Source organism: Camellia sinensis, chromosome 10 (genome assembly GCF_055761805.1).
Source record: "Camellia sinensis isolate YWXY chromosome 10, ASM5576180v1, whole genome shotgun sequence".
NCBI classification, from domain to species: domain Eukaryota; kingdom Viridiplantae; phylum Streptophyta; class Magnoliopsida; order Ericales; family Theaceae; genus Camellia; species Camellia sinensis.
The window spans coordinates 154,883,758-154,907,264 of NC_138970.1; the positions used below are offsets into that span (position 1 = coordinate 154,883,758).

General features: G+C 39.5%; 1 protein-coding gene across 1 annotated transcript in view; it reads right to left on the reverse strand.

Moving 5' to 3' along the window:
- Nucleotides 1-4,768: 4,768 nt before the first annotated feature.
- PFT1 (phytochrome and flowering time regulatory protein (PFT1)) overlaps nt 4,769-23,507 on the reverse strand; it is a 38,243-nt gene continuing 19,504 nt past the window's right edge. The window contains exons 12-15 of the mRNA XM_028258201.2: nt 22,281-22,349; nt 22,108-22,192; nt 5,579-5,665; nt 4,769-5,451 (exon numbers count right to left, since the gene is read on the reverse strand). Of these exons, the coding sequence (XP_028114002.2) occupies nt 4,999-5,451; nt 5,579-5,665; nt 22,108-22,192; nt 22,281-22,349 (694 nt within the window). The 3' untranslated portion in view covers nt 4,769-4,998. The remainder of the gene's footprint in view (nt 5,452-5,578; nt 5,666-22,107; nt 22,193-22,280; nt 22,350-23,507) is intronic.

Genomic DNA, 23,507 nt, shown 5'->3' on the forward strand with positions numbered 1-23,507 from the left:
AGACGTTTTAACCGGACAAAGTAAAGCCCGAAGTAAAATTAGCACGGCTTAAGGGCCCAAGAGTTTTTGGCTCGGCTGGAGAGGCTAAAGGGTTTTTTAGCTCGGCTGGAAAGGCTTAATAAACTCTAGCTCGACCAGTAGACTGGTAATCCCAATTATGTTGCGCAGATGGAATTAAGGGGCAATTGAGAGGGTAATTTTTTGGAAAAATTGAGCCGAGCTGCGAGAATGGGCTTTGTGGCCCAAAGTGTGAAGGACTAAGTAAAAAGGCCGTAATGGTTACTCCGGCCCAGGAGAGGCAAGGTTACTCCAGCCCAGGAGAGGCAAGGTTACTCCGGCCTAGGAGAAACAAAGTTACTCCGGCCAGGGAGGTAAAATTACTTCGGCTCAGGAATTATAAAGATACTTCGGTCCAGGAACGATTTAGAGTTATGCCGGTCTTGGAGTCATACCGGCCGAAAGTCATTGGTTCGGTCTAAGACCGTACCATTGGTTGTACATGAGAAAACCGAGATAAGGATAGAGTTAAGGGTGGAACCGAACTAGGAATAGTTCGGTTTACTCATTGGCTTTGCATAGCCAAGCTTATTTCGGTCATATAGCAGTTCGGCCAAAGTAAAAACCATCCCACTTGGTTTAAGCAGTGGGGGGTGTAAAAGGATAAGCATTATCCTTAGGAGTATGAATCCTAGGAGGACTCTGCATGGAGGAATAAAAGTCCTACTAGGATTGTGCCACAGGAAACTTATAAAAGCTCACAAACATCACCTTGGAGGAGGTAATTGAACACAACACAATTTTGCTTTTTGAGAATATAGAGCTTTGTCTATTTTTCTGACTTAGGCATCGGAGAGGTTTCCGGCACACACCCGCCGGCTAGCTCACGTTTGTGTTTTCAGGTGATAAAACGACGTCGTACGGAGGAGTGTGGACTTGGTCAACAGAATTATACGAGAAGGCGTATTTCTTTCCCGTACATGTATTAATCCAGAAGTGAAAATAAACAGCAATGAAATCTTTCTGATGTCATTTTCCTATGATTCAGTACTAACGAAAATCCTCATTTGCATGAATCATGCACGCTGGTGGAACCTATGATGTGGGGTGGTTACAGTTGCACACCAAGCTTTGTTTCAATTCACACAATTTTACCCTTTGGATATCAACTTTAAAACAAAAATCAATTATTTAGATATATTCCAAACAAATAGGCTGTTCAGTGGTTGATATCTGAACAATCAATTTTTGTTCAAAAGTTGATATCAAAGCTGCAAAAATTGTGTAAATTGAAATGAAAACATAGTGTGCAAATAGAATTACCTAATGATGTGCCCTGCAAGTTAAAGGGTGATTTTACAACAAGGAGAGCGCTACTCTCAAGTGTGCACATATACTTGTGGAGTCCTTCAGGCTGAGAATATACGACACAAATGCTCAGTTCTTGGGCTTCTTTTCTCCCTTCTGTTGTTCAAGTCAACTCATCATCTTCAAACAATGAAATCATGAAGTCTGTCAAAACAATATACCTTAAGAAATCTGTTAAAAATGATGTATTATTGATTGATATATATTGATGTGTTATATTACAAAGCAGAGTAGCTCATTATATAGGAGAGGGTTTGGGTAGTAGGTGAGGAGTAGGTGAGGGTAAATTGGTGGTAGGTGTAGTAGGTGTGGTAGTAGGTGGTGGTAGGTGTAGGTAAATTCTAACAGCCCCCCGCAAACTCAAGGAGGATAGAAACTAACCAACTTGAGTTTGGAGAGAGGAACAAAACAAGAAAATACATAAAAATAAAAAAAAGATAGGAGACACTGTATGGGGGTGTCATAACGGTGTAGAGGACAGTTTATGGGGTCATGTCGGACCGTTGTAGAAGACAGTTTATGGGGTCATGTCGGACCGTTGTAGAAGACAGTTTATGGGGTCATGTCGGACCGTTGTAGCAGACAATGCTGTGACAGTTGTTGGGACAGTTTACGGAGTCTTGTTGGACCCTTGTAGAAACTAACCGGAATCAATGTCGGGACAGTTTACAGAGTCTTGTCGGACCCATAAAGGAGCTAACCGGAATTAATGTCGGGACAGTTTACAGAGTCTTGTCGGACCCATAAAGGAGCTAACCGGAATCAATGTCGGGACAGTTTACAGAGTCTTGTCGGACCCATAAAGGAGCTAACCGGAATCAAATGTCGGGACAGTTTACAGAGTCTTGTCGGACCCCTTAAAAAAATCGCATCCTCAAAAGGTGCGCCCAAATTTTCAAAAGGCGTGCCATCAAAAGGCGTGCCCACTTTATCAAAAGATGTGCCATAAAATGGCGTGCCAGTTTGTCGGGTCGGTGGCAAGAGGCGCGCGATGCGCGTGGCTGCCTCGGTTATAAGACGGAGGCTGAGGCTGAGGCAGAGGCAGAGAAAAACTGCGAAAAACCTCTAAAAAAAAAACTTCGTTGTGCTGAGAGAGAGAGTCTGAAAAAACTCTTCGTTGTGCTGAGAGAGAGAGTCTGTAACACTCAGTTGCCCAGAAAATGGCTTCATCGTCTTCCCGCGGGCTGCTCACCCTCTTTCCCGACCTCAACGAGTCAACGAGAGAGAGAACTGGTGCGGTGGCACTGGAAACTCAACCAAGCGCCCCGGAGTTTGCTCCGTTGAACTTTCCGATGCGGTCGGTGGAGCAAAAAATGACAGGGCAAACAGATATTGAAGCCAATCAATATACACTGAAGTCATGCGTGGAAACCATGACGGCGGTCACAAATCTGTCGAACCGGCTGCAGAGTAGGACAAATGAGGTGCAGCATTTAAATTCCCAGCTGGCTCTGCTCCAACGCATGTATAAGGATGCGCGAGCAGAGATAAGCGTGCTAAGGGCAGAAAATAAGGAGCTGAAGCGGAAGGCCACCGTGATGTTCCGATTTGGAGGTCCGCCATATGCTGCAGTGGAGGAGTATGGGGGAGTGAACGTGCTCGGTGGACAAGAAAACACAGAGACCGGACTGGCACGGGACACCCAAGATAAAAGTAAGAAGAAGAGACCTGCAGTAGAATAGAGAAGGGAAAAGAAAAATCCCACTGTGGGTGTGGTTGTTTTTTTTTTTTTTTTTTTTTTTTGGTGTAAAATGGTGATCGGGGTGAGACCCGATATGAATAAAATGAGGTTGCAGTTGTCTTCTTCCTCTTTGTTTGTTTGTTTGTTTTTTTTTTTTTTTTTTTAAATAAAAAAAATAAATAAAATAAATAAAATAAAAGAAAGAAAGTGGAGCAACGGGTGAGGTGCAAAAGGTGATGATAATGTTTTGTGAGTGGAGAATAAAGAAAAGAAAAGAAAGGGGTTGTGTGGTGTGGGTGGTGGAACCAAAGCTGGGCCCAGTAGCAAAAAAAAACCTTAATAACTAGGAAATGATCTGATCCACGAGGCCTGTTCCAAAAAGGGTACTTTGCAGCAAGCATGTTCACATGATCCCTCGGGAAGATTGAGAGTCGTCTTATATTATGTGAGCCAGGCACATAAAGAGCCATCTGCAGCTGGCGTGCACTGTATGGCAGATAGAATAAGTGAGCCTTTTCAGGGTCCCTGGTGACGAATTGCTTGTTTTCCTCCATTAACTTCATAAACCATCCTTCAGATGAATAAATTCCTTGGAGATTGGTTTAAATAAAATAAAAAAATAAAAAGAAGAAGAGAGACAGCCGCTGCTGCCCTTATTATTTATTTATTTATTTATCATGGCCTTGAAGAGAGAGAGCTCGAGGATGTTGGAAACACCAATGAGGTTTCAGAGGGTGATGCTCTTAGCATAAGAGCCAGCAACGGACCTCGCGGATGTGGACGGAGAACGCTGAAGAGACGATGCCGAAGAAGATGCCGAAGAAGATGTGCGTGAACAGCAAAGCCGAGGAGGCGAGGGCACGGAAGACAGCCAGTGAAGTCGAACGCAAAGATCGCGATGCTCCGTTGCTGGAGATAAAGAAGACCAGTACTGGCACGAAGCCGAGGGCTCGAAGTCGCGCGCCGCCAAGAAGCGGGAGGAGGAGAAGGAGAAACGCGCCGAGGCAGCCGCTCGCAAAGCAGAGGCGCGCCGGATCGCCGAACAGGAGGAGAAGGAGCTCGAGAAAGCTAGACGCAAGCCCAATAAGAAAGCGAACAGAGTGTTGCTTCCAGTGCCTAAAGTCACCAAGTCGGAGCTCCAGCGGCAGAGGGAGGCGGAGCAGGCGCAGATTTTGAAGATAGCGGAGGTCCTAAGGTGGGTGATGAATATGACAGCGATAGTGAAGGTATATGTAGAGGTCCGGCGGGCGGCCAAGGCGAGGCTGCCGCCCGCCGGTGAAGCTGAATTATTAGATTCTAAACTTGCTCTGATACCATGTTAAAAATGATGTATTATTGATTGATATATATTGATGTGTTATATTACAAAGCAGAGTAGCTCATTATATAGGAGAGGGTTTGGGTAGTAGGTGAGGAGTAGGTGAGGGTAAATTGGTGGTAGGTGTAGTAGGTGTGGTAGTAGGTGGTGGTAGGTGTAGGTAAATTCTAACAAAATCCTAAGTTACAATAAGCTTTACTGCTCTTGATTTGCAGACCGATGGGGTAACATCTTGTTGGTTCCAGAAGAACCTTTTTCCTCCTGTTCTGCAAGAACTTTTGCAAAAAGGAAAATGCTATGCAAATATACAAATCTCATAAACTGCTCATAATCTCGTCTCATGAACTATTCATAATCTCATATATGGCATGCAGTAAATGGAACTCACAAAAATAACACTGATATTGAAAGTTAAATTTCTCCCAATAACTATATAAGCATCATAGTATATAAAACACAAGCAAATCTCAAACTTCCAAAGGATAATGCAAGCACTCAAGTATGGGTCTTAAAAATCTTAATTTGATGTGCCTTAGCTATCACTAAGCAACTTAAAAGAACAAGCCTAAAAGCATAATTATATTGGTGATTGATTCAAGCATAACACGAATGCTCATCTTCTGAAATTAGTTATTTAACTCATAAAGCCTCCTCCAGGCATGTTTTGTGGCCCTTGTGATGATACTTGTCCCTGAGATACTAACTGTGACCGGTTCGGACCTTGAACATAAGCTTGACCCATTCCTGTCCCGACCATCTGTTGTTGCTGCGGTTGTTGTTGCTGTTGCTGCAACTGCGAAATCTGTTGCTGTTGCTGTTGCTGTTGTTGTTGCTGTTGCTGCATCTGTGAAAGCTGTTGCTGCTGCTGTTGCTGCATTTGTGGAAGGGTTTGTTGTTGTTGCTGCATTTGTTGCGGAAGCGTTTGCTGTTGTTGTTGCATCTGTGGAAGTGCTGCTTGTTGCTGCATTTGGGAAAGTTGTTGCTGTTGCAACTGTGGATGCTGTTGTGCTTGAAGTTGCTGCTGGTGTTGCATTTGTTGCTGTTGTTGCTGCTGACTCGATATCTGTGGCTTGAACACAACCATATCCTACACCCACACAACAATTAATTGTAAGCGGAGTATGAATTGTAAATACAAAGCACGGTTTCATATGTGATCCACATTGAACTTAATTTCAGTATAGATGACAAAACTATGTGAAAGAACATCTTACCCCAGGGAAAAGCATTCCAATCAAGCGGCAGGCTTTATCGGAAACAGATAACAGCAATGTCTGTGATGGTAACTGTATCACTGCACACTACAGATTGATGACAGTCAACATTAGGAAATCCTGTTAAATGCACTGTTAGCCATTCACAGAAAATGATCCCTTGTGCCTTGTTTGTGAACCATTTTGTGAATGCATTCTGTGCAAATAGTTTCTCTCCGGAGAAAATGATCCCAGGACATGGAAACGGTCTATTTATTATCAAAATGAAGTAATAAGTTCTACACAGTTAACTGGTGCCATTTTGCACACCTGAGAATGCTTATAATTTAAATTTAATAATATAATAAATAAATAAAAGAGTTTCTAGTTAACTATACTATTTTTGGAAATTAGTATCATTTTTAGTTGTATAATTTCAGTACTACAATGTTACAGTGTTCAAAATCTGGGGAACAGAATGAAACACTGCCTCGAATTTTAGTTTGTGGGACAACTTGCACCAATTAAAATCTTTTAAATTCCAACTTAGATGCAGAAAATGTAAATAACACATTGTCAAGGTCTTGACACTCTGAATGAAGTATCAATATTGAGATACAAGAGCTCTAAGCTCACGAAGTACACTTTCAAAATATCATGAACTCCTTTTCCAAGACCCTAACTACCTATTTATAGGCCAAAAGACCCAACCAACTCTTATAATGCCAAAAACATAACTACACCACTAAATCTTACTACATCAATACGGCATCAATTTTACTTCATGACTGGAGACGGATGTCAGAAAAAAGTACTGCAAATAAAAAGGTTACGTAAGCGATTATTGCCAATCTTGATAAAAATGATTATATTATACATTTCTTATGCCAGATATTTCCAGAAAATTTGTTACTATACAAAATAATTGATCTCCACACAATTATTATAACATGTGAGGAATCCTGGTTTCATCTATAGATCAACCCCTCAAGAGATTTGGGAATAACTCTGTGAGGTGCCTGCAATTGTACTCTTTTTCCTTCAAAGTGTTGCATGCATTTATTTGGAAGTGCATAAGGTTAGCAAGGAAATCATAGCACAAACGTAAATGCTGAACAGACGGCAAACCAACTAGCATATGTTTCATTGGACAAGTCAAATTTAATTACATTAAGCCACAACCTTAAATAAATCGGTGGCTATTTACTGTCACCCTCCATGTAACACCTCTACGGCTAAACCCCTTTTCCCTATTTGCCAGACATAATAATAACTCATACAATGTAACCTCAAGGGGTTGGCCTAGTGGGTAAAACTTGGGACCTAAGGGTGTGCTCACTCCAAGGTTCTGAAAAGTGATTGCGGTCACTGTAATAGTGGTGGTGGTGCGGTTACGGTTGCAGTTGGATGGTGTAAAGGCTATAGCGTAACGGTTGCGGTAACTAAAACAGTAAATTTTTTTATTTTTCACACAAATTGAAAAAAGCTTACCAATACGCATATTTTTTTTTTCCATAATCATATTCATAGTTGTCAAATCGAGATTCGTATCGTGAATCGAAATGGCCTTGTACCGAATCGCGAATCGAATCGAATCGTGAATCGTAAAGATTCAGTCACTTTTTCTAAATTACTTAAAAATATATATCTACACATTTAGATGTTAAATATATCTTATAAATATAAAATATTTAGACTTAAATCAATGAAAATGTTATTTTGAATAATAATCACGTAGTTTAATAGGTAAGAAGTTAACAAAAGTTCCTATGTAAGATCACCATATTACATTTTTCCTTTTTTAGATATTTCTTATCAACCATTCTTAATAAAGATGTAATATCACCATCTTGCCTTTTTTCTTTTTTAGATATTTCTTATCAGCCATTCTTAATAAAGATAGTAACCAAATAGACAAATTATCAATTTCCAAAGTAACAATAATTAACAACAATGTTGATATTTGGACAATAAGCATATATACTTTTCTAAGTAACAGTGAGTAAATAATAAGAAGGAATTATTTAGAATCTTTTATTTTAAAGCCTAAAACATTTTAAAAAGTATAACTAGCCTCACACATGTAATATTCAATTTAATAAAATAGTAATAGATAATTTATAGTGTAACTTTAATCTTAAACATCTTTATAAGATAAATTATGATTTTTTAAAAGAAAAAAAAAATGAGAAGAAAGGTTAAAAATATGTTGGGTCTGATTGAATCTGATTGGATCCTATTGAAAACTCCATGATCGCTAAAATAACAATAAATCATGTATACATGTTGGTAATTTTGGTATTAAACGCTATTAAAAGTTGTATTATGCCATTTTCACTAAAAAGATGGAGAAAAAAAGAGTCGAAAATATGTCGGACACAATAATTTTAAAAGTTGCATGAATCGTTAAAAGTGAATCGAATCATGAATCGAATGTGAATCATGCGATTCACTAGAGATTCACTTCCAAAATAGATTCATCAATAGATTCGTATCGATTTTGTAAAAATTGCGAATCGAATCGTGAATCGTAAGATTCTGATAACAGAGATCATATTTATTACGTTTTAAAATAAATATTGATCAATTTTTGTAAATTTTTAAGTATGATCCAATATATTTCATATTTTTAAATCACTATAAACTAAGTTTTTCATAAATCCATATTACACTTGTGGCAAAAAAAAAAATGTTATTGGACTTAGATGTATAAAATTATTTTTTTAATTATTATACTTGTGGAAGCATATGCAAATTGTTAAAACCTATCACCTACTTCACCCACTAAACCTAACCCACTACACCACTACCAACCCACTACACCACTACCACCTCACCTACTCCACTAAACCTAACCCACTACACCACTACCACCTCCACTTTACCTACTCCATCTACCACCTACTACCACCTACTCTTCTATATATATAGGAATCATTGTAACAATCAATATAAATCAATCAATAATACAATTCTCTATTTCTCTTTATACATTAAATTTCTACATGGTATCAGAGCAAGGTTAAGCACTTAGTATTTTTCGTTTCACCGGCGGGCGGCAACCTCGCCTTGGCCGCCCGCCGGACCTCAACCTATTCCGCTTATTTTCTACACATACCTTCCCATCACTGCCTAAATCCTCTCTCTTGAGGCCAATGTGAATTCCTCTTCTTCATAATCTGCACTAACTGTGGCATCTTTTCCTGGGGCAAACTCTGCAACCCAACACTCAATCTATGCTTCTCCTCCATGCTCATTTGCCTCTTGTTAGGATCCTTCGCCTTCGGCTTTGGTTTGGGCTTCGCCACAGCCTTGAGCTTCACTGCAGCTTTCAGCTTCACGGCAGCCTTCGGTTTCACAGCAGCTTTTGGCTTCGCAGCTGGCTTGGCCTTTGCCGCTGGCTTGGGCTTCACAGCGGCTTTAGCTTTTGGCGCAGCAGCTTTTGTCTTAGCCGGAGCCTTCTTTTCCTTTTTCGCTTTTACAGCCTTCGGCTTTGCAGCAGCCTTCGACTTTGCTTCCCTCTGGTGGCTCCCCAGGTTCCACCTGAGCTGCATGATTCATTTATAGCTGCAATTGATAAGGGAAGTATTAGAACAATGCCCAATAGAAATATGCCAGCTGCTCCTTACCCTACTCCTGGAGCACTATTAATAGGTGATGCTTTCAACATGCGTCATCCTTTAACTGGTGGAGGAATGACTGGAGCCCTGTATAAGGTGTTTTGTGCATCTCCTGATCAAGCAAGGAAGGAAATGCGTGAAGCATGTTTTGATTATTTGAGCCTTGGAGGTGTGTGTTCAACAAGACCAGTGGCTTTACTCTCTGGTCTAAATCCTAGCCCATTGAGCTTGATACTCCATTTCTTTGCTATAGCCATATATGGTGTTGGCCGTCTCTTGCTACCATTTCCTTCCCCTAAGCGCCTGTGGATAGCAGCTAGATTATTTTTGGGTGCATCGGCTATCATTTTTCCCCTCTTTCTCTCACATGGGCTTGTCCCCTCTCTCTCCTCCGTTTGATTTCAAAATCCATTATTTTTATTTATTTTCTCCAAACCACTTTCCTTATTTCCCCCATCTTTCATTTTGATTTCAAATATATTTTTATTATTTCTTTCTTTATTTTTCTTTCACATTATTTTTTAATCTTTTTCAAATTCCATTCATACCATATAGCTTTGCACACCAAACCATCTTTTATTCATCTCGGGGCTCACCCCGATCACCATTTTACACCCAAAAAATAAAAATAAAAATAAAAATAAAAAAAAAAAAAAAACACAAAACAAAACAAAACAAAACCAACACAAATCGGAACAGTGGCATTTTTCTTCTCTACTCTGCCGCTGGTCTCTTCTTCTTGCCTCCGTCCTGGGCGGCCCTTGACGGTGTTGCCTCCGTGTTTCCCACTCCACTGGGCATGATCACTACTCCATGTTCCTCCACTGCAGCATATGGCGGCCCTCCAAATCGGAACATAACGGTGGCCTTCCGCTTCAGCTCCTTATTTTCCGCCTTTAGGACACTCATCTCTGCTCGCGCATCCTTATACATGCGCTGGAGCAGAGCCAGTTGGGCGTTTAACTGTTGCACCTCATTTGTCCTGCTCTGCAGCCGGTGCGACAAGTTTGTGACCGCAGTCATGGTTTCCACACATGACTTCAGAGTATACTGATTGGCCTCAATATCAGTTTGCACCGCCATTTTTTGCTCCACCGATCGCATCGGAAAGTTCAACGGAGCAAACACAGAGGTGTTTGGTTGAGGTTCACTGGCCACTGTACCAGTTCTCTCTCTTGTTGACTCATTGAGGTCGGGAAAGAGAGTGAGTAGACCACGGGATGAAGAGGCCATATTCTGGGTAGCTGAACGGGAAGAAGAGGCCATGTTTTTTGGGTTGCTGAGTGTTTCCGAGAAGGGTTGGATACAGAGTATTTACAGATTGTTTCAGAATAACAAGTTCAGAGGTTTCAGTCTGGTTTGGTTTCCTCCGCCTCCGCATTGGTTTATATTGACACTGACGACGCGGCCGACACGCCGCTCTGTCGCTCACGTGCCTCGCCGCGTCTCCGGCTCACCTTTTGATGGCTCGACGCTTTCTGTCGGGCACGACTTTTGATGAAGTGGGCGCGCCTTTTGAGGGCGCAACTTTTGATGGCACGCCTTTTTATGGATTGGGCACGCATTTTGATGGCACGTCTTTTTATGGATTGGGCACGCCTTTTGATGGCACGCCTTTTGAAAGATTGGGCACACTTTTTGAGGGTGCGACTTTTTAAGGGTCCGACAAGACTCTGTAAACTGTCCCGACATTGATTCCGGTTAGCTCCTTGATGGGTCCGACAAGATCTGTAAACTGTCCCGACATTGATTCCGGTTAGCTCCTTCAAGGGTCCGACAAGACTCTGTAAACTGTCCCGACATTGATTCCGGTTAGCTCCTTTATGGGTCCGACAAGACTCTGTAAACTGTCCCGACATTAATTCCGGTTAGCTCCTTCATGGGTCCGACAAGACTCTGTAAACTGTCCCGACATTGATTCCGGTTAGCTTTTACATGGGTCCGGCAAGACTCTGTAAACTGTCTCGACATTGATTCCGGTTAGCTCCTTCATGGGTCCGACAAGACTCTGTAAACTGTCCCGACATTGATTCCGGTTAGTTTCTACAAGGGTCCAGCAAGACTCCGTAAACTGTCACAACAACTGTCACAACATTGTCTGCTACTACGGTCCGACATGACCCCATAAACTGTTTTCTACATCGGTCTGACACCGCCATCCAGTGTCCTCTACACCGTTATGACACCACCATACAGTGTCCTCTACAACGTTATGACACCCCCATACAGTGTCCTCTACAACGTTATGACACCCCCATACAGTGTCCTCTACAACGTTATGACACCACCATCCAGTGTCTTCACCAATGGTCTGACACGACCATACAGTGTCTCCTATCCTCTTTTATTTTTATGTATTTTCTTGTTTTGTTACTCTCTCCAAACTCAAGTTGGTTAGTTCCTATCCCCCTTGAGTTTGCGGGGGGCTGTTAAAACCTACCACCTACTTCACCCACTAAACCTAACCCACTACACCACTACCAACCCACTACACCACTACCACCTCACCTACTCCACTAAACCTAACCCACTACACCACTACCACCTCCACTTTACCTACTCCATCTACCACCTACTACCACCTACTCTTCTATATATATAGGAATCATCGTAACAATCAATATAAATCAATCAATAATACAATTCTCTATTTCTCTTTATACATTGTATACATTAAATTTCTACACAAATTTTAACTTGAATAGTTTTAAAAAATAAATTATACATGCTAATGTAATCATATAAAAATTAAAAAATAAATTATAAAGAATTTTTTTTTTTTTTCGATCACTTTAATATTCATTCTCTTTTTGGATAAAAATAAAATAAACTAATCAAAAAAAATTGACATGTATAAATATGTATTAATATATAATTATAGGTGTTATGTTTTTTAGATATTTTACAAAAAAAATCAATCACTAACTATTATATATAAGATAAACAATAACAAAAGTAAGAGAACAAATAAGAGCCTAAATATATATAAATTTTTTAATCAAGCCAAATAGATAATGACCACACTTATTATTATTATTATTATTATTATTATTATTATTATTATTATTATTATTATCAAACAATATATAGATAGAAACACAAACAAAATGGTTGAGTGATAGCAGCCGAATAGAATAGCATAGATCTTACAGCTTTAACAAATCAATAACATGTTCTTCATCTTCCCTCTTCTCTCTCTCTATATCTTACTCCTCCATCTTCCCTCTTCCCCCATTTTTAGCTTTTTTGTTTTTTTTCGAAAGAAGCAATTCAAAACTGTTACGTAACGGTGCGTAACAGGCCGTTACGGCATCGTTACGACATCGCTACGGCCGACACACCTATGAATCTTAATCACACTGCAAAAGCAGGGATAACTCGTGGTGCCTAGCGCTGCAACCATTACATAACGCCACATTTTGAAACCTTGGGTGTAACGGTGTCTAACGGACTGTTACAGTCATTATGTAACATCGAAACGGCTGTTACACATGTGAATTTCCGTCACAAAGCTATAGCGGCCGTAACGAGTGGCGGTAACCACCACAACCATTACGTAACGATTACGGCCGCTTTTTAAAACCTTAGCTCACTCTAAGTCTCAAGTTCAATACCCACTAGCAGCAATAAGCTCCTTAGGGCCATGTCCATACAGGACGTTTGCCCTAACTTTAAATGGGGCCCCAACAAGTGGGCGGTGGGATTGGTCTCCCAGGATTAATTGAGGTGTGCATAAGCTGATCCAAACACCCTTTTATCAAAAAATAATAATAATAATAATAATAATAATAATAATAATAATAATAATAATAACTCATACAATGCCATTACATATCGTTAATGTAACTTTTGCCTATGCCTCAAGATTCGTTTTTGTCCTCAACAATAATTTAAAATAACAAAGTGTTTTTTCCAGTCATTTAACTTTCAAATTTTCCCACTCATGTAAGCTCTTAATTACAATTATTCCATTATTTGTGTATTTCATACTCTAGTATTTATATATATTAATATAACACTTTTAAAATTCAATTCAGAAACATATACAAAAGTATTGCACACAAACTATACATAAAAAGTATAATACATGCCCAAACAAAAAATAAAAATAAAATAAAACATGTCACATAATTTATTCTTTACAAGCCAAAGCATCAAAACCCTAAAGTTTTGTATTAAGAAATTCACTGTATTGGAAATGTGCCTGCATTGGACATGCATGTCCACATGTCGGACACGCCACATGGTGTGTCAATTTCTTCTTCTTTTTTCTTTTTTCTTTTTCACAAGACGCTTTGGGGACACACCCGAACACGTGTCTTGAGTTTGGACATGCCACATGACACCTTTGTAAGTTTATTTGCTATAATTTTAGAAAAATGATCTAGGGTCAAAGTAAAATATATGAAAACAAATCAAAAAGTGAAAAATAAATAAATAAATAAATACACCCACATGTACATTATTGATGCCCCTTATATCTCTATGCCCAAAATTTATATTTATATACATAGAAAATAAAAATATAAAGATATTTTTTTCCGTATCCATACAATATTTGTATTCTCATTTTTTCAAAATCGCCATGTCCCTTGTCCATGCTTTTAGGCATTTAATGTGTTCACACCTAACTAGTAGAGCCGTAATTTTAAAGTTATCCCACTATTTCACACTATTAAATGTATTCACACTCATTTAAATATATGGGATTGAAGGATGTTAAAACCTATCACCTACTTCACCCACTAAACCTAACCCACTACACCACTACCACCTCACCTACTCCACTAAACCCACTACACCACTACCACCTCCACTTCACCTACTCCACCTCCACTTTACCTACTCCATCTACCACCTACTACCACCTACTCTTCTATATATAGGAATCATTGTAGCATTCAATAATTCAACAATTACAAATATCAATCAATAATACAATTCTCTTTTTCTCTTTATACATTAAATTTCTACATGGTATCAGAGCAAGGTTAAGCACTTAGTATTTTTCGCTTCACCGGCGGGCGGCAACCTCGCCTTGGCCGTCCGCCGGACCTCAACCTAATCTGCTAAAATTTTTCTACACATACCTTGAAATTTCCTTTCTGAGTGCACTACTGTTCAGTCGCCGGAGACCACCACCGCTTGCACGTCGATGTCCCTTTGCCAAAGCTCCGTCGCGACACCGGCCTTCCTTGCGTCTGGTTTCAATCCCCTGCTATTCCAAGCCACAAAATAGGACACGACTTTTGAGGGCTCGATATCTATATCCATGTATATCTTTTGGGCAGTCTATATACACACTCATACAGTGTCTTCTACACCGGTAACATGGTACAAGGGCCCAACCCTTCTTGATGCCCTCGACATGATTACAGAGCCCAAGAGGCCATCAGACAAGCCTCTTCGTCTCCCACTTCAGGATGTCTACAAGATTGGCGGTATTGGTAATTTGGCCCACTTTTTTGATCAACACCAGCATATAGTTTCAAAGAGATAACTATATTATATAATTTTTTCTATTTTAAAATATTTTTCCACCGTCCAAACCTTTTTTTTTATCTTATATATATAAAAAATTGGATGGAACTCACGTGGGTGCTACTTTTTCTTTTTCTTCTTTCCACAGCCCAACTTTTCCTTGAACCTCAATTTTTTATTATTAAAAATAAAAAAATAAAAAATAAAAAAAATTCATTCCATCTAAGTTTTCTGCTCAGTCTTGTACCTTCAAGCCATTCGGATTTGCACAATACACTCATTTTATTTCTATCGGGATTTCGCCCTGATCACAATTTTACACCCAAAAAAAAAAAAAAAAAAAAAAAAAACAACAACAACAACAACAACAACAACAAACCCAAACAACCACATCCACAGGCAGGATTTTTCTTCTCTACTCTGCCGCCGGTCTCTTCTTCTTGCCTCCGTCCTGGGCGGCCCTTGCCGGTGCTGCCTCCGTGTTTCCTACGCCGCCGAGCACGTTCACTCCCCCAAGCTCCTCCACTACAGCATATGGTGGACCTCCAAATCGGAACATCACGGTGGCCTTCCGCTTCAGCTCCTTGTTTTCTGTCTTTAGCACACTTATCTCTGCTCGCGCATCCTTATACATGCGTTGGAGCAGAGCCAGCTGGGAGTTTAACTGTTGCACCTCATTTGTCCTGCTCTGCAGCCGGTGCGACAAGTTTGTGACCGCAGTCATGGTTTCCACACATGACTTCAGAGTATACTGATTGGCCTCAATATCAGTTTGCACCGCCATTTTTTGCTCCACCGACCGCATCGGAAAGTTCAACGGAGCAAAACCAGAGGTGTTTGGTTGAGGTTCACGGGCCACTGCACCTGTTATCTCTCCTGTTGACTCGTTGAGGTCGGGAAAGAGAGTGAGCAGACCACGGGAAGATGAGGCCATGTTCTGGGTAGCTGAACGGGAAGAAGATGCCATGTTTTTTGGGTTGCTGAGTGTTTCCGAGAAGGGTTGGATACAGAGTATTTACAGATTGTTTCAGAATGACAAGTTCAGAGGTTTCAGTCTGGTTTGGTTTCCTCCGCCTCCGCATTGGTTTATATTGACACTGACGACGCAGCCGACACGCCGCTCTGTCGCTCACGTGCCTTGCCGCGTCTCCGGCTCACCTTTTGATGGCTCGACGCTTTCTGTCGGGCATGACTTTTGATGAAGTGGGCGCGCCTTTTGAGGGCGCAACTTTTGATGGCACGCCTTTTTTGAAAAATTGGGCACACCTTTTGAGGGTGCGACTTTTTAAGGGTCCGACAAGACTCTGTAAACTGTCCCGACATTGATTCCGGTTAGCTCCTTCATGGGTCCGACAAAACTCTGTAAACTGTCCCGACATTGATTCCGGTTAGCTCCTTCATGGGTCCGACAAGACTCTGTAAACTGTCCCTACATTGATTCCGGTTAGCTCCTTTATGGGTCCGACAAGACTCTGTAAACTGTCCCGACATTGATTCCGGTTAGTTTCTACAAGGGTCCAGCAAGACTCCGTAAACTGTCTTCTACAACGGTCCGACATGACCCCATAAACTGTCTTCTACATCGGTCCGACACGAGCCAGTGTCTTCTACATCGGTCTTCTACAACGGTCTGACACGACCATACAGTGTCTCCTATCCTCTTTTATTTTTTATGTATTTTCTTATTTTGTTACTCTCTCCAAACTCAAGTTGGTTAGTTCCTATCCCCCTTGAGTTTGCGGGGGGCTGTTAAAACCTATCACCTACTTCACCCACTAAACCTAACCCACTACACCACTACCACCTCACCTACTCCACTAAACCCACTACACCACTACCACCTCCACTTCACCTACTCCACCTCCACTTTACCTACTCCATCTACCACCTACTACCACCTACTCTTCTATATATAGGAATCATTGTAGCATTCAATAATTCAACAATTACAAATATCAATCAATAATACAATTCTCTTTTTCTCTTTATACATTAAATTTCTACAAAGGAATAAAAGCTTTAATTCCATTTTAATGCTTCAAGAAACCATAAGATTCCCAACACATCCTAATTAAATGTATTCACACTCATTTAAATATATAGGATTGAAGGAATAAAAGCTTTAATTCCATTTTAATGCTTAAAGAAACCATAGGATTCCCAACACATCCTAATTTTTTTTCTTTTTAACTAACAGTAACACCACCTATGTTGCATGGACTCGGGTGTGTGTACGTGTGAAATGCCATACAATCTAAAGCCTAAGTCTCCCATCTAAAAATTAAAAATCCAAAGCCTAAATCTCATAATATAGCGATTTGTATCCAAAAATAAGATACAGAGATATACACACAATATAAATTCTCATATATATTGCATATTATATAATATTCTAACATAAGATCATCCAAATTGTTTAGGGATGTACTTGAAATTAAATTGTATTTAGAAAAATAAACAAAACAAAAAAAAAGAGCCTTCTATCTCCCATTCATGTGAGATGCTATAAACTTCTATCTCCCATTTATGTGAGACACTATAATAATAAATAAAATAAATTTATTATTGAATGTGAACTTATTCCTCTTCAAATATCTTAAAAATTCAAGAATTCAAATGTCTAATTTAGGTATTGGGATTGGACACTCATCCCGTACCCTAACTCTTGTCATGTTAGGTGAACATGGGTATACGCAGAGAATAGAAGAGTTCATGTAACACTGAACACCACCATTACTATTTTAGTGCAGCTTTACCCTCAAACTTGTCCATAATGCCTAACATGTCCCACGGTGAAGGCACATAAGAACTAGAGGGGGCAGCTGCCTGCTTCAAAATTAAAAATATCTACTATTCCCTATAACTTACAAAACAATTTCCTATTTGCCCTCATAAAATTTCATATTAGCCCTTGAATCTTTTATAGTCGCTATTGTCTCTTAATCCTTTCATCTAAATCCCTACAACCATGGACTTTGGTCAAAACCACAATGCTTGTTTGTACCATGCGCACATTGTAGAGAGAACTTAAAAAGTGACATAATACTCATGTCCACCATTTTACTTTTAAAACCTCCCCTTTCTCTATAGAATATTTAAATTAAAAACCTATAGAATCCACTTCTTGAAATTACAAGAAATCCATATTATCTCTGGTTCCATTTTTGTTGCCTTTCAATGGGTGGTGAAGTCCTCTGCACATAATTATTTCTCTCTACTCCATCTCCCTCTCTCCATTTATATGTTGCTTTTCTTTCAACAATAAATCTCTACTCTCAATTTTTTTCTTTTTTTCTTTTTTTGACGACAACAAAGTGGAATTTTATAAATAATGAAAATAGAGTCCAAGAAGGGGTCCACCAACATCAAGATAGAAGCTGAAACGAAAAAACCTTACAACCTACAGACACCTTTTGCTATCCCTGGCAATTAAAAAAAAGTAGCATCTCTTTCAAAGAAAGGGCCACCAAACCAAAAAGAAGCCCCAAAACAATCGTCTCCTACAAACTCTCAATCTTGAACTTTTATCTTCAAAAATTAGGATATTTCTTTCAATCCATACAGCCCAAAAAACCACACACCTCCAAAGGACCCGAGCTTTAATAGTAGAACCAAAACCTCTAAAATCAATGCTCAACAAAAAGCTCACACGATGGAGGATGTAAGAATTTATGTATTATTGATTGATGTCTTGATTGATAGATTACAAGATGCATTAATTACAATTCCTATACAATCTATATATAGAAGAAAATGTGGTAGTAGGTGTAGTGGAGGTGATAGTGGGTTAGGTGAAGTGGAGTGTGTAGTGGAGTAGGTGAAGGTAATGTGGTAGTAGGTGAAGGTAAAGATGAGAAATTCTAACAGCCCCCCGCAAACTCAAGGAGGAGAGAAACTAACCAACTTGAGTTTGGAGAGAGTAACAAAACAAGAAAATACATAAAAATAAAAAAGGATAGGAGACACTGTATGGTCGTGTCAGACCGTTGGTGAAGACACTGTATGGGGTGTCATAACGTTGTAGAGGACACTGTATGGTGGTGTCAGACCGATGTAGAAGACAGTTTATGGGGTCATGTCGGACCGTTGTAGAAGACAATGTTGTGACAGTTTACGGAGTCTTGCTGGACCCTTGTAGAAACTAACCGGAATCAATGTCGGGACAGTTTACAGAGTCTTGTCGGACCCATAAAGGAGCTAACCGGAATCAATGTCGGGACAGTTTACAGAGTCTTGTCGGACCCATAAAGGAGCTAACCGGAATCAATGTCGGGACAGTTTACAGAGTCTTGTCGGACACTTGTAAAAACTAACCGGAATCAATGTCGGGACAGTTTACAGAGTCTTGTCGGACTCTTAAAAAGTTGCACCCTCAAAAGGTGTGCCCAATTTTGTCAAAAGGCGTGCCATCAAAAGGCGTGCCCAATTCATCAAAAGGCGTGCCATCAAAAGGCGTGCCATCAAAAGGCGTGTCCACTTTGTCAAAAGATGTGCCATGAAAAGGCGTGCCAGTTTGTCGGGCGGCAAGAGGCGCGCGATACGCGTGGCTGCCTCGGCTATTTAACCAAGACGAAGGCGAAGGCTGAGGCATGCCATTCTGAAACCTCTGAAACCAACCCTTCGCTGAAAAAACTCTGCCTCTGCGGAGAGAGAAACTGTGGAACACTTTGTTGCCATTCTGTCACCAACCCTTCCGAACATTACCAGTCTGAAATTGCTATTTCGCTGAAACACTTAGCAACCCAAAAACATGGCCTCTTCTTCCCGTCCAGCTACCCAGAACCTGCTCACGCTCTTTCCAGAACTGAACGAGCCCACAAGAGAAATAACTGGTGCGGTGGCCAGTGAACCTCAACCAAACACCTCTGGTTTTGCTCCATTGAACTTTCCGATGCGGTCGGTGGAGCAAAAAATGGCGGTGCAAACTGATATTGAGGCTAATCAGTATACTCTGAAGTCATGCGTGGAAACCATGACGGCGGTCACAAATTTGTCGAACCGGCTGCAGAGTAGGACAAATGAGGTGCAGCATTTAAATTCCCAGCTGGCTCTGCTCCAACGCATGTATAAGGATGCGCGAGCAGAGATAAGTGTGCTGAAAGCAGAAAATAAGGAGCTGAAGCGGAAGGCCACTGTGATGTTCCGATTTGGAGGTCCGCCGTATGCTGCAGTGGAGGAGTATGGAGGAGTGAACGTGCTCGGCGGCGTAGGAAACACGGAGGCAGCACCGTCAAGGGCCGCCCAGGACGGAGGAAAGAAGAAGAGATCTGCAGCAGAGTAGAGAAGAAAAATCCCACTGTGGGTGTTGGGTGTGTTATGGTGGTGGTTTTTTTTTTTTTTTTTTTTTTTTTTTTTTTCTCGTGTAAAATTATGATCGGGGTTGATCCTGACATGAATAAAATAAGTGTGTTTGGCAAACTCGAATGGTAGGTGTGGTAAGGCAGAAAAATCAACTGGAATGATTTTTTTTTTTTTTTTTTTTTTTTTTTTTTTTGTGAAAATAATAATAATAATAATAATAATAATAATAATAATAATAATAATATGGAAATCATAGAGTGGGCGGTGGTACAAAAATATTGTGTAGAAAAAGAGGGAGATGGTGGAAAAGAGAGGCCACTCATGTTATTAAAATAAATTAAGGAATTAAAAAAAGTGATATTGGTTTTGTTTTCAAAAAAGATGGATTAAAATAAATATAAAAAAAGAAAAAGAAAGTGGAGACCATGATGAAAGGTGGGAACAAGTGTGCTGGTGCTGTGTTGTAATGGTCAGAAAGAGAGATAAGAAAATAAAATAAAATAAATTTCAAGGTGCTGTGTTGTAATGGCATTGAAATATCCACCATCATAAAGAGTATCAGTGGTGCTGCATATGTTTATGAGCATTATTTGAGGCCTTTCTTTCTTAACCCACAGCAGACTGTTAACGTCTAGTATGTCCCAAGGAAGAAGGACATCTTCAGTAAGCCAGATGACATTCTAACTGCTGCTGAGAAGTACATAGAAGAACATGGCCCGGAAGCATTTGAGAAGCTTGTTAGCAAGGATAGGGAAACCAAGTTCAGGAGTAGCAATTACACGTATTTTGATGAGGACCACAGCTATTGAGCCTTGTTTGGCTGAGGGAAACACCTTTTTTCCGCTGCTGTTAGGAGTATCTTTCCGGTGGAGAAGCTGCTATGGACTATTTGGGGAGAGTGATGTCGAAAGCCGGAGCCTTGGATCTCGCCACCGGCGTCGGCGGAAAGATCGAGAAAGACGATGTTCTCTCCGCTGTCCAGAAGTATGAGCAGTATCACGGCTACTATGATGCCGAGAGAGAATGAGATGTTATGAAGATATGATGAGGAGGTAGGTATGTAGTAGACAATTCTAGCGGACTAGGTTGAGGTCCGGCGGGCGGCCAAGGCGAGGTTGCCGCCCGCCGGTGAAGCGAAAAAATATTAAATTCTTAACCTTGCTCTGATACCATGTAAGAATTTATGTATTATTGATTGATGTCTTGATTGATAGATTACAAGATGCATTAATTACAATTCCTATACAATCTATATATAGAAGAAAATGTGGTAGTAGGTGTAGTGGAGGTGATAGTGGGTTAGGTGAAGTGGAGTGTGTAGTGGAGTAGAGGTAGGTGAAGTGGAGTGTGTAGTGGAGTAGGTGAAGGTAATGTGGTAGTAGGTGAAGGTAAAGATGAGAAATTCTAACAATAGCCCAATCAACCTCCCACTAGACGTAAGATTTTCCACCGTAAGGATAGAACAATGGGGCAATGCAAAAATAAATTATCTATACTTTCCTCTGCCGTTTTACACATAACACACCATTGCTATAACAAATAGCATTTCTATATCAAATAGCAATTTGGTCTTCTCCTTTGAGAAAAGTTATTGGTATGAACCTTCTTGTGTGAGTGTCCAAACCAATATCCTTTGGCATTATTTGCATGAAGTAGCTGCTCTCCGGTTCAAACCAATATCCTCAAGGTTAATAGGCCAAGTTTTAAATAATGAACCAATTCCCCCCTATCAAATCTGTTGATTTAGTTGATTGCTAATAAATTTCGAATTCAAGTTTCACTGATATTTACATCTATATATACATAAAATATATTCTTTTTATTTTTTTGTAGGTATGAGTTATTATTTTTGAATAAAAAGACAACCCTTTGGCTTAATGTCGGCCTATCAGGCCAATATTCTGGGTGCACCTACCACTTTCCCAGTTTTACCATTTCACATTTTTGACGAGTCAAACACAAGCATCTATTTCTAAAATACGACTTGAACCCTAATCTCCCCTTTAGGGACAACACAAGATACTACACCAATTTTTGAATTTAGAAATTTTATTTTAACGAGTATACTTCTGTCAATTACTTTCACATTTTGCACAAGCCTTTGACTAATGCATAATAAATAATAAGATAAGCCTTGAGACCACTTACAAGCTTCTTTTCTTGTAGTTGTCCAAGAAAACCATGCTGATTCATCGCCCGGAAAACTAAAAAATCTGCCTTTCCGACATATTGCCTATTATCAAATAAAGGAAAATTTTCCTTTGGTTAGAGATGAGCAAGATACGATAGCAAATAGATTGTTTTCACTTAGTAGGCAGTACTTGTTGTTCATGTGGTCCTGAGAGATAAGCCGAACTATTTGCATTGTTGGTGGCCAATTTGCCGCAAGCCTGAGACCCGAGGAAAAAGTAAATAATAATATAACAGAAAGAAAAATGGAAAATGAAAAATATCATACAACTGGACAATTCATCCTAAAACTGCATTTTCCTTATTTGTATACTAAGATTTCTTTTTGAATAAGCTTCTATAAGGTCAATACCAAAAAAAGTAAATTAATAAACAAACTAAACCAGAATAGATTGAAACGTAATATTAGCAGACAGCTATTTCCAGATGGCAAGACGACTTAAATTCAGGATTTAATAGGTTTTTTTTCCTGGAACTGAGAAAAAGACTGGTCTGAGCAAAAGAGTCTTTTAAAGTTGTACAGGATATGTATTTAAGCATCGAGTGCTGAAGGCATTACCATTCTATTTGATTCAAGAATGAGCAAAAGCTTAAAATATATCCATATATAGAATGTTCACGGCTTTAATAAGAAACAAACATGATCGCAATTTGAGAAACAAAACGGAGTTTCCTTGTACAGCTCCAACAGGTAACTCGAGACTAAACCAACATATTCTGATGCAGAATAATGTTTCCATTGAGAAAAGCGCAGCATGTTTGGTTCTGGTTTTCAGAAAATTTCACTTTTTTATTTTCCGTATTTTAATGTTTGCAATGAACTTTTTTAATATTTTAAGCAATTGTTTTAAATTTTTAGACACACCTAACATAAATACACTTAAAAAGTACAATATTTGTGAAAAAATCTTTTACAAATACACTAAATATCAAAAAATACAAAAATTCACATTTTTCGTATTTTTGTGGATTTATTAATTTTTTAAAATATTTTTTCACAAATATTTTACTATTTAGATACATCTAAGTAAGGTGCATCTAAAAAAGTAAAAAAATTGCTTAAAATTTAAAAAATATTCACAAAACAAAAAAAAAAATACGAAAAACAAAAAACTTAATTTTCAGAAAACTGAATGCAGAAAACTAAAACCAAACACACTGATGGCTATTCAGACCTCTGAAATAAAGCAACACCACTGAATCATATGTCTGCCAAGTCATATCTCACTGAAACTAAACTTGAGTTTGCATCCATGAATCACCAGTAAACAAGCTTTTGTTCCATGGAAGTAAGCAAGTAAAGTTCAGCATGAATTTGTTTTAATTAACTATTTAGATTTGATATGAACAACATATCA